Here is an 11,943-nt window from a genome sequence, read left to right on the forward strand (position 1 = left end):
CTCCTTTGCTGCTCGCCATTCAGAAGAGGTTCTTTAGACTGAGCCCGACTCTATCCCCTCACCTTTATGTAGCCTTCTTTCTATTAATGCTGAGGGTAGTATTCATGCTACGAAAAAAAGAAAAAAAAAAAAAGAGTATTGATGTTCATCCTAAAAACCTAGGCTCAAAGGAGATCTATTCTGATTGCATGGCCTGTTATCTACAACCTCCTTTCACCCCTGGATAGCTAGAGAAGAGAGAGAGAGAGAGAGCTCTCAAGACCAGAAGACCTTTGTCTCATTATGTGTGCATGTATCTGGATGACAGTTCTCCAAATGAGAAGCTTTGTCCTAGCCATGGTTGCAAGGTACACTTGTACCATGCTACATGTGGAACATCGCCACATGAATTGTCCCCCAATCATGTAGATAGAGCTATGGTCCACCAATCACAGCCCTCCACTTTATGATGGCGGTGACCATGTGATGCTTCATCACCATAGATGCTGATGGCTTCGAGCCTTTTTAGCTCTCCGGGACCGAAGTGTCATTGAAATGCTTGGGGGTACCACCGTCCAAGACCGAGGGGCGAAAACTGAAAAGCCCCCGGTGCCGCGAAGCCTCACACTTCTACTTAATTTTATCGAGTCAGATAAACGTGGACAGCGAGATCCAATTACCGCCCCCTGGACGCGCTATATAAAGGGCACCCCGTTCTTCCCTTTTTCCCATCAAAATATTAGAGCAAGAGCCTCGGCGACGGAGAAAGGAGGTGGAAGACGCAGCTCTTGGCTTGCCAAACATCCACAAACGCGAGATTTGGGGAAGAAAAAGAAACAGCTAATGGGGTCTTCCATCGAAAGATTGGGCAATTCTTTGATCCAAAAATCGCCTCTCCTTCCTTACGCTCGAACGCTTCGAGGGGAGCAGAGCAAGCTCTTCTTCCCCTCTGCTCCGTCTCCGTTGAGACAAAGGCGTCTTGATGGGGTGAAGAGAGTCGTGAGAGCTCCGGTGGCGGCGGCGGTCACAGAGAGAGTGGTGAAGGTGGTGGGAGAGAAGGCAGTGACGTTTAAGGTTCGAGCAGCGTTGACGGTGCGGAGGAAGAAAGAGGAGGATTTCAAAGAGAAAATCGCAAGCCAGCTCGATGCCTTCTCGGATAAGATTGGCAGGAACGTCGTTTTGGAGCTCGTCAGCACTGAGATCGATCCAAGTAAGTCCATGTCTTTTATAATTTATCAAGATTTATTGCAGCCTTTTGATGTTTCTGGTTTGATTATCTGAAACTTATGTGTTTATCGATTCAATTATTTTCTTTCTTTCTTTGCTCAAAGAAACATGTTTTTCTTCAAGTTTTCCTATGAAATTGGAGCTTTTTTTGTGGAAACGATTAGTTGCAATACTTCAAAGTATTTGTTAACCATACTTCCCTATTAGTTCCAACTAAAACTACATATCTCCAAACAGTATTAAATTGGTATATATTTTTTCTTCTGAACCATTTCATTCATATTTTGATTGACTTTGTAACTCTGTCTCTGATCAACAATTTCTTCTTCCATATCGAAGGGACACAAAGGCCTAAGAAAAGCAAGAAGGCAGTGCTCAGGGACTGGTTTGAGAAGAAGAAGGTGAAGGGGGAGAGGGTGGTGTACACAGCTGAATTCATGGTGGACTCCAGCTTCGGCACGCCGGGAGCCATCACGGTGCTGAATCGGCACCAGCAGGAGTTCTTCTTGGAAAGCATCGTCGTCGAGGGCTTCGCCTGCGACCCTGTCCACTTCTCTTGCTACTCCTGGATCCAACCCACCAAAATTCACCCCACCAAGAGGGTCTTCTTCAGCAACAAGGTCTCCCATCCTCCCTTGCAGTACAAAATTTCAAGAATGATTATAACAATAACTAGCACTAATTATGATAGTAATTAAATATCATTAGTATTTCTGCTAGAATTTCTATACGCAATTTGATGATTAACAATAACAACTAACGGTAATGATATGTTAATCTGAGTTTCAGTAATGATATGGTAGAACTTGTAAGCCATACCAGTTGCCTTAATTAATGAGCCATTCTGTCTTCATGGTTTGGTTGGAACAGCCATATCTGCCATCAGAGACACCTCCTGGCCTGAGGGAATTCAGGGAAAGTGAATTGAAGGAGCTAAGGGGCGACGGGACCGGCGAGAGGAAGCTCACCGACAAAATTTACGACTACGATACGTATAATGACTTGGGCAACCCTGATAAGGGATTCGAGTATGCGAGGCCGGTCCTCGGAGGAGAAGAAATGCCATATCCAAGGAGATGTAGAACAGGGAGGCCTCCAACCAATACAGGTAATGGCACATTTCTACTTAAAATAGTTTAGTGATAAGAAAGTCTTAAGACAAAGCTATGAGTGGCAACTCCTGGAGACATAACTGACTATAAATATGTAGAAATCTAGAGATACTTTATAAATTTATATAGGTTTAATGTTACGTGAACCAGTTGGTTTTGCTTTTTGAAATTGACCTTAGGCCAAACTTTGTTGTGCACCAAACGGCAAAGTATGAGGCTGATTTGCTTTACAGACCAAAATTTGGTAGATGATTTAACACATCCACCTCCATAAATTTATATCAAATTGAAGAATTTCTTTCTAAGAATACGGAGAGAGCATCGCAGTTCGCATTCAAACACTGAATCTCTTTCTAGCACAAAACTAATCTGAATGCGATAATTTGCAAACAGTGAGACAATTAGTAATCATATAGGTTGAGAGGTAATGTTTATATTAAAAATGTCCTCTGTTCCCAAATTGAAACAATATACTGTCACCCCATACCTCACCTTCTTTCGATCCCTCGGCGTCGGCCAGAGGTGTATGTCTTCACCATTTTTTCTGAATTTTTTTTGCCTGCTAGCTTGTTTGACTTGTCTACATGGACTAAGAAAAGTATGATAGGAAGAATGGGTCTCAATTCTGGTCTTAGTGATAAAGGGTCTAATCTTTCTTTAATCCCGACCAACCCCAACTGACCAAATAAACAACAATAATGACCCAAAAACATGTATGCTATTCTTCCACAAAGCCATTTTTTTTTGTTTGTTTTTTCATCACAGTGCATGCACAGGAGCCCAATCCCTTTTCAGAAAACAAAGAATTCTGTGAACCAAAACTTCTTAACATCTTGAATCAACAAGAAGGATATGACATTCTGACTCATCGATCGATGATTTGTGCTGCTGCAGATATGCACGCCGAGAGCAGAGTGGAGTATCCAACGCCAATATATGTGCCTCGTGATGAAGCATTTGAGGAGGGGAAGCAAGAGATGTTGTCCGAAGGTGCGCTGAAAGCATTGCTCCACAACCTCGTGCCATCCTTGGTCGCGTCCATTTCTCCGGAGAGCCATGACTTCAAGGCCTTCCACGACATCGACAACCTCTTCAAAGAGGGCCTTCGCTTGAAGAAGACCTTACAGGACCAACTTTTCCATAAGATTCCATTTGTGAGCAAGATTGAAGAGTCGAGCGAGGCCCTACTCCGATTTGACACCCCAGCCATCATATCAAGTAAGCCAATAGATATCTTCTCTTCGATCATGCAAGTTGTTTAACAAAAATTAGTCAAGATAGCTCGAGCATGTCCCCACATTGATGGAAGAAATCCATTGCTTTCAATTAAATGCACCACGTCTGTGCCATATAGTCTACGGCAACATTTCCATCAATCCTGGAGCAAAAAGCTGAGTGTGTGGAACCACATACTGCAAGTCATAGATGCTGATCGCCATACCTAACGTGGCACTTCTATGCACCTCATAGATCGATCTTGGTCCCCTGTTCATCGATGTAACTCGATGCCGTCAGCTGGTACAAGTTATGTAGAGTTCCATTCCACAAGCCACCTTATATAGAAGCCTAATAATTAAGACAACTTTTAGTTAAAACAGTGATGAGATAAATCAAGCAACCTCCATGCGAGTGTCTGGTTACACAAATAGAAGATATGGCATGTTTTTGATGACTGTGCTAATTAAAGCTTGTCCAAGGGATGAAATTTTTATTTTGCCCTCTCGAAAAACTAAATATCAGAGTAGAACTTTGACTCCAGAAGCGAAAAATATCATTTTCCTTTCAATTATGTCACAAGGTCACAGCAGCCAATCAGCTCGTACCACGCTATGTTGCTTTTAGATTTCTGTCGTATCCACTTATCATTATCATCGTCAACCATTCTGTCATCATGATATCTTTCGGCCGTGTGCATCTTTTGACCGTTGGTTTCCTCTGACAACTTGCAGAGGACAAGTTTGCGTGGCTGCGCGACGACGAGTTCGCTCGGCAAGCACTCGCTGGCATCAACCCCGTCAACGTAGAGCGGCTTCAGGTAATTGATCCATTTCCCAAGGATAATTTCTCCATTTCAGTAAACTGGGGACAAGTTACCATCTTGTTCTTGATGCAAAGAGCTTTCTTCACAAGGAGAAGTTTGCAAATATTAACGGTGTATGCTGTCTTCTTAGGTATTCCCTCCTGTTAGCAAGCTCGATCCGGCCATGTATGGTCCTCCTGAATCTGCCATCAAAGAGGAACACATTATTGGCCATCTCAATGGCATGTCAGTCCAACAGGTAATTCTTTCAAGAAGGAAATACAAATCTGTAAATGCTTTGCTGAAATCCAGAGTCGCATTCATCTTAAGATGTGGTGCTCTTCTGTTGTTAATTTGGAGTCCAAGGCTACTTATCAGAACAAAACTATCAAATTAATAAATGACAGGCATTCCATCTAGTTCCATATTTTGCTCATATTTTGTTCAAAACTCTACATGACAGGCATTGGAGGAGAACAAGCTCTTCATCTTGGATTTCCATGATGTTTACCTCCCATTTCTTGACCGGATCAATGCGCAGGATGGAAGGAAAGCCTATGGTACAAGAACTCTTTTTTTCCTCACTCCACTTGGGACTTTAAAGCCAATAGCAATTGAGCTCAGTCTCCCACCAGCAACCCCTGGTTGTTCAAGGGCGAAACGTGTCTTCACACCACCCACTGAGGCCACCAGCAACTGGCTCTGGCAACTCGCCAAGGCCCACGTCTGCTCCAATGATGCTGGGGTCCACCAACTTGTCAACCATTGGTAAGTTAATCTAATTCATTGCAAGCGAACGATAAGAGCTAGTGATGGCATAGGCCAATTTAGTTTACAAGATTTACTCCTGCTTCGAGCGACGACGAGTTAATGTTTTTGGTTGAAATTGGCTTTAGGTTGAGGACACATGCATGCATGGAGCCCTTCATAATAGCAGCGCATCGACAACTAAGTGCCATGCATCCCATCTTCAAGCTGCTCAAGCCTCACATGCGTTACACACTAGAGATCAATGCTCTTGCTCGGCAAATCCTCATCAGTGGTGGTGGAGTCATCGAGTCCGGCTTCACCCCTGGATCGTGCTGCATGGAGATGAGTGCCTCGTTCTATAAAAACCATTGGCGTTTCGACCAAGAGGGCCTCCCTGCTGATCTCATCAGAAGGCAAGTATCTATCAATTCTTTTCAGCTTGACCTCGACAAACATGACATTCATCATTATACACAAGCGAGAAGAAAAGCATATTATTAGAAGCAAATTTCATATAGATATTTATAAAATTATAAAGTCCACTAAACTTGTACAAATGGTTCATTATGTGCTTTAAGAAGTTTGAATATTTAAAATCTATACAATTTTTGCGTTAAGAGAAAATATTATAATAAAGAAAAGGAAAAACTCTAACAATGTAAAATGATAATGGCAATAATACCAAGAAATGTAATGTTATTCAAAAAAAATATGCCACTAATAAAATAAAGCTTGACTATTCAATTTTACGACTACTCAACTAATAGCATTTCCAAACAATTCAACGAAATCGTTGACAAGAGAATAGATGATACCTTCAAATATAAGAAGTATATATAACAAGTATGATACAAAAACTAGCTCACTATAAATGTTCTCATAATTTGACAACATGATACTCTCCAAAGTTCATATTGGCTAACGAATGCATGTATTTTTTCTTTATTTTTGATGTACAGAGGCATGGCCATAGAGGACCCTAGCCAACCCCATGGGCTAAAGCTTCTCGTGGAGGACTACCCCTACGCCAACGATGGCCTCCTCATTTGGGCCGCCCTCCAGACCTGGGTCCGGACCTACGTCCAGGCCTACTACCCGAACCCCCACGTCGTCCAAGCCGACACCGAGCTCCAAGCCTGGTACGCCGAAGCCGTCCGCGTGGGCCACGCCGACAAGAGCGGCGCCGACTGGTGGCCCCGGCTCGGCTCCCCCGCCGACCTTGCCTCCCTCCTCACTACCCTCCTCTGGCTCGCGTCGGCTCAGCACGCCGCGCTCAACTTCGGCCAGTATCCGCTCGGCGGCTACATCCCGAACCGGCCGCCTCTCATGCGCCGGCTCGTCCCCGCCGAGGGCGACCCCGAGTACGACAACTTCCTCGCCGATCCCCACCGATTTTTCCTCTCCGCGCTGCCGAGTTTGACCCAGGCGACGACATTCATGACGGTGATCGACACGCTCTCGACGCACTCGGCGGACGAGGAGTACCTCGGGGAGCGCCGGGATTCGTACACGTGGACGGGGGACGCCGAGATGGTGGACGCGTGGCACGCGTTCGCCGCGGAGGTGAGGCGCGCCGAGGAGGAGATCGCGAGGAGGAACGCTGACCCGGCGAGGAGGAACCGCTGCGGCGCCGGGGTTTTGCCGTATGAGTTGCTGGCGCCCAGTTCGCCCCCTGGGATCACGTGCAGGGGAGTGCCCAACAGCGTCTCCATTTGAGCTGAGCGCTTCTCCTTCTTTTAATTAACTTGATAAATGGCTCCAATTCTTTTTCCTTTTTTAATGACAAGGAAGGAGAGCTTTTGGGCCATTTCTGTGTATCGTATTGCGGTGTAAATATGCTATAAGACTACTTGTATAATGGAAGAGCCAAGAGAGATGTTATTATAGCAATGTAATTAGTTGTGGGCAAGATGATGACTACATTAGTCAGTCATTAATTACAAAATACATTTTATCCCAAAAAATTATGTGCATGATTGGTCCCTTTTTTTGTAGTTTTCTTTATGATGGTCGGAAGGGGAGCAATTAAGTGGAAGAGTGAGATCATTTTACAAAATTTAGCCCTTTTTTGACAGCATATGGAGGCCCTTTCATTTATTTGTAGATGGATAAACGAATGAATGATTGATAAATAAAGATCTTTCTAGTCCGATCTCTCATTTTTCTTGGTGCTTTCTGTTGGCAAAAATGTTGGACACCTCGATCTCAGACCAGACCTGCCCTCTTGACTTCAGACGCAAACTGAGAAGAACGACCCCGGGCTTAGCCGAGCAACCGACCAACTGAAGTGAGCGACCTCGATTCAAACTGAAGAGCCATTAGCCGAGAAAAGTAATCAATACGTGTCGACAAGGACTGACAGTTATAACAACCGACAGGTATGGTAGCTCGTAGTCACAAAAGCACTACGGCATGCACCCCATCGGCACTACTCGCCGCCTATGCGGACTGCACCCACGCTTTTGCCGTATTACCGGTCATTACCTAACCATCATTGTACACCATGTTAGGCCAAATAACGACAAAATGAGCTCCTCTATATAAAAATGCAGCTCAGAGGACCTCAAGTATGTATAGAATATTACTCGTAGAACCTACTCTCTGTTGAAATTCTCTCCATTTGACACTGTTGTCTCTCGATTCTGACTTAGACATTGGAGGGTCTCCCTTCAAAAACTCTCCAGCAAGCGAACTTTTTGCAAGCCATGCACGAAGAAGAACCGCCCCCCGCACCTCGGTCAGCCTACTTAACCTTACCTCCAACTGACTTTAGGGTCATCCAAGCTGTGCTCCGATCTCAGCCTAGCTTCGGCGGCAACACTTCCATTGGAGTTTACGGAATTAGTCCTGGGGTTGTGTTTTAAGGCTAGCCAACATCACCTGGTGTGTATTACCATCTTCACGGGAGGGGTTATACAATGCATTGGAGACCATATGAACGTACAATGTGAAAGGGACTTGTGAACTGCTGTGCATTGGATTGCAAATGCTCTTTTTCCCTTCAATCTTTCCACGTTTATTCCTGGTAGGTAGATAAACTTGATCCAGACTATGCACTATTTGAGAGTATCAAACATATTTATCAAAAGCAAAGTCAAGTCCCTGATTACTATATATCAAGAGAGAAAAAAAGCCACTGATTGGCTTTCTAATTGCAGTGTGAAATATGAACAAGAAGAACTGATTACAGACAGTATGTTTACAGGAGCGTGATTTGATCAGTCTCTTAATTATCTTTAATTTTTTCTTAAAGAAAACCCGATCCAATTAGCTTTACAAAATCTCGGCACCTAGCACACAATCCTCCCTCCCTCCTCCCCCTCCCCACCACGGCACCACGCCCGCACTCAAAGGAAAAAGAATAAAGAAAGAAAGGTTATGCACTTAGACACACAAAAGGAGGAGGAGGAGGAGGAGGAGGGGGAGGAGAAAGAAAAGGGTAGTGTCTCCACTTGGCTGAAGTAGTGAACGCTTTTAATTGGCAATTCAGTCCTCCACTTTCGTCAAACTAAAGATGCAGAGGGGTTGCTTCCGCTTACGGCCTTCCACCTCCTCTCCAAGGCCGGCCCCAGCCGTACAATGTCCCAAGTTAAACATGCATGATTAAGGCTCACAAGCTTTTTTGGTCTACAAGATCCAAAGTTGTGAACTTTTCAGGTAGTCAGTGTACCAACCTTTCCCACTCAATGATTAAAGGCAGTCAGAAAAAACCACCACATTGGACGAAGTAAAAGAAATTTATTTTCTAAAAAAAATTTAGGACCAATATCTTCCCCAAAATAAGGGAGAGTTGTTTTCTCCCCCTCTTCTTCTTAGATTAAGGTGGTGGCGGCCAAGAGGGGCTGCTCCGGTGGCGGCAGCCCAGGATAGTCCTTCGGCTGCAACCTCGCCGGCGATGTTGATCGGCCGACATGAAGAAGGAAAGAAGAAGAAGATCATCAAAGACCCAATCAACTCGGTCTGAAACATGGCTATCTCCCTAACCCACCACCACATCATCTCAGGGTCCCTAGGGTCAATTCGAGTATGGAATAAGGACTTCTAGGACCCTCCTGCCGGTCCATAGAACCATGCAAAGAGCAAAAAATAGAAAAAGAGAAATCAAGAGAGAGAGAGAGGAGAGAGAAAATAGAGAGAGGGCTCTCTTCTTCTTTTCCAAAATAGGGGAGAGTCATTCTCTCCCTCTCTTCTTCTCAGATGTGGTGATAGCAAGGCGGCCTGCTTCGGTAAAGGTGGCCCAGGGCGGTCCTTCAGCCGCAGCCTCATCAACGATGGTGGTCAGTCGGCGCGAAGAATAGAAGAAGAAGAAGACCCAATCAAGTCAGCCTGAAACATGGCTATCTCCCTAACCCTCCACCACATCATCTCAGGGGTCCCCAAGGGCGGCATGGCTGACTTTTTTTTTGGCGGCTAGTGGCGGCGAGCACAGGAGGAAGAGATGCCGAAATAGGGCACCCCTATTTCGGATTATGTCGCGGCGATTAGCCGGCTCAAACCCAAGCAAGGACAGCTATAAACATAGGTAAAGAAGGAGAGAAAGGTAGGCGACACACCTTAGTTTAGCGATGTTTCGACGGCACTTTCTCGCGACGAATTGAAGGAGAAAATCCGGAAGAAGGACTTGAAAATTGGCGGTAATATCTCGGGTTGTCATCGATGAAACACAAAGGGAGAGAAAGCAGCCTTAAATAGATTGAATCTCGAGATTTTTGGCTGGTCTTTGGATTGTTCTAAGACTCCCGAAGTCATCGGAGTCGGGGGAGGAAGAAGACCCCAATTGGAGTCTTCTCCTCCATCGCATGCAACATGCACGATTTTGGGCTAATCGGGCCTGGCCTCTTCGAGCTGGCCCATAGGCCCACAAGCTGGGTTGGGCGCATGGGATCGGGCTGGGCCTAGCCACTTTGGGCTGGCCTACGAGCCCTTAAAAAAAAACTGGGTTATTACAATGCTTTTCACCCTCATGGAATTTTTGTTGCATGCTAAATTGTTGAACAAGTGGCAAAGGTAGTATTAAGTTAGAAGTGGATGGTGGATTGTACATTGCATGTTTGTGCTGCCAATTTTGGAATTGTATTTTATTGTCCAATATACATGCGGTAAAGAATAGTTTTGGCAGATTCATATGAGCAAACCAAGATGAAGCCATAGCTTAGATAGCATAGCATATGCTATTTTGCCTTCATTTATAAAACAAGGACAAGGAGACTTACCATCGGTTACACAAGAAAACAAAAATTTTTGTAATATATTTAGAAGCCATAGCTTAGATAGCATAGTATAAGCTATTTTGCCTTTATTCATATACAAGAACAAAGAGACTTACCATCGGCAACACAAGAAAGCAAAATTTTTTGTATTACAGTTATAGTTGCGGATAATAATATTTATGTCATATGTTTGTGCAGCTGTTATTGTTATTATATTTTATTGCACGATAGACATGCGATAAAAAATAGTTTTGAGATTATCATATGAGCATACCAAGATGCAGCTATAGCTTAAATGGCATGTGTTGGGGAAAATACCAGTCCCCTCAAGTACGTGGGCGCGTCGCTAGCACGTGATCGGAAGCGTCCTAATCCAAACGACTGACCTCGGGCGACCGACCTGGTCGCTCGAGCTCGGACATCCGACCTCGGACGACCGGCCTAGCGCCCGACCTCGAACCACCTGACGCCCTACCAGGCGCCCAACCCTGGACCCTCAACCTCGGAACGCCCGATCTCGGAAGGCATCCGATCCCTAGAAGTCAGACCTCACCAACTGCCCGCTACTGTCACATCCTCCTACGGCCCAGTTCGGAACCACGCCTTGAGCAACTTACGCAACAATTAATGCACATGGTCTCTGCAGACCTCTAGCTTACTCAACAATTAATGCGCATGGCTCCCGCTGTCTGTGGATCTCCAATCCTCCACGGTAAGTCAGCTCGGCCGCGTTTAGTCAGCCGCGACAACTCCCTGACCCCGACCTCGTCTTCTACGGCAAGACATTAATTCACATGATCGTGTGCTAATTAATGCGACGTGCTCAGTCATACGGCAGCCTGGTCCCGTCGCATCACAGGTAACCCAGCACCCCACTATAAAAGAGGAACCCCTTTACCATAAAAAAGAAGGAGGCGGAAACTCTGGACATATTATTGCTTCTACTCATATTTCCTCCCTTTGACTTAAGCATCGAAGGGCCGGCGCCGGAAACCCCGGCCACCGGTTTCTTGCAGGTCCCCTGGAGGACGCCGCCCGTCGACGGACCGCCGCCACCCGAAGCCCGCCAATTCTCACCGAAGCCCCACCTTCTTGGCCCACTGGTCGCCCCCGGGTCCATATTCCAGCAACAGCATGGTATATGCTATTTTGCCTCCATTCATAGGCAAAGACAAGGAGACTTACCATCGGCTCCCCAAGAAAACAAATATTTTTGTAATATAGTTATAGATGCAATAATAATATTTACGTTGCATGTTTGTGCAGCCATTATTGTTATTATATTTTATTAATAGATATGCGATAAAGAATAGTTTTAACAAATTCAAATCTAGATGCAGCCATAGCTTAAATAGTATGGTATATATGCTATTTTGCCTTCATTCATAAACAAAGACAAGGAGACTTACCCTCAACTATGCAGTAAAACTGTAGTAATAGTCGCAGATAATGATATTTACCTTGCTTCTTTTGTATAATTGTTTGAAAAAAAAAAATTGTAGCATGTCAGGAATCCTTAACTATAATTAAAAAATAACAAATACAAAACAATGAAATCTTGGATCCAACAGAGCCTCGGGATCTCCAAAGTGTCACCGGTTCAGTTGAACCAAATCCGGCAACGGCCACGGTCCGTCTCTCATCC

The 11,943-nt window shown here is 44.9% G+C and overlaps 1 protein-coding gene across 1 annotated transcript; it reads left to right on the plus strand.

Moving 5' to 3' along the window:
* The first annotated feature begins 708 nt into the window (after nt 1-708).
* LOC120111665 (putative lipoxygenase 5) lies at nt 709-7,061 on the plus strand. Its single transcript, XM_039129402.1, has 9 exons — nt 709-1,189; nt 1,546-1,826; nt 2,077-2,314; nt 3,213-3,536; nt 4,268-4,353; nt 4,490-4,597; nt 4,802-5,106; nt 5,235-5,501; nt 6,048-7,061. The coding sequence occupies exons 1-9, from the start codon at nt 823-825 to the stop codon at nt 6,802-6,804; spliced, it is 2,733 nt and encodes a 910-aa protein (XP_038985330.1). The 5' UTR covers nt 709-822; the 3' UTR covers nt 6,805-7,061.
* Nucleotides 7,062-11,943: the final 4,882 nt, after the last annotated feature.

Source organism: Phoenix dactylifera, chromosome 8 (assembly GCF_009389715.1).
Source record: "Phoenix dactylifera cultivar Barhee BC4 chromosome 8, palm_55x_up_171113_PBpolish2nd_filt_p, whole genome shotgun sequence".
NCBI classification, from domain to species: domain Eukaryota; kingdom Viridiplantae; phylum Streptophyta; class Magnoliopsida; order Arecales; family Arecaceae; genus Phoenix; species Phoenix dactylifera.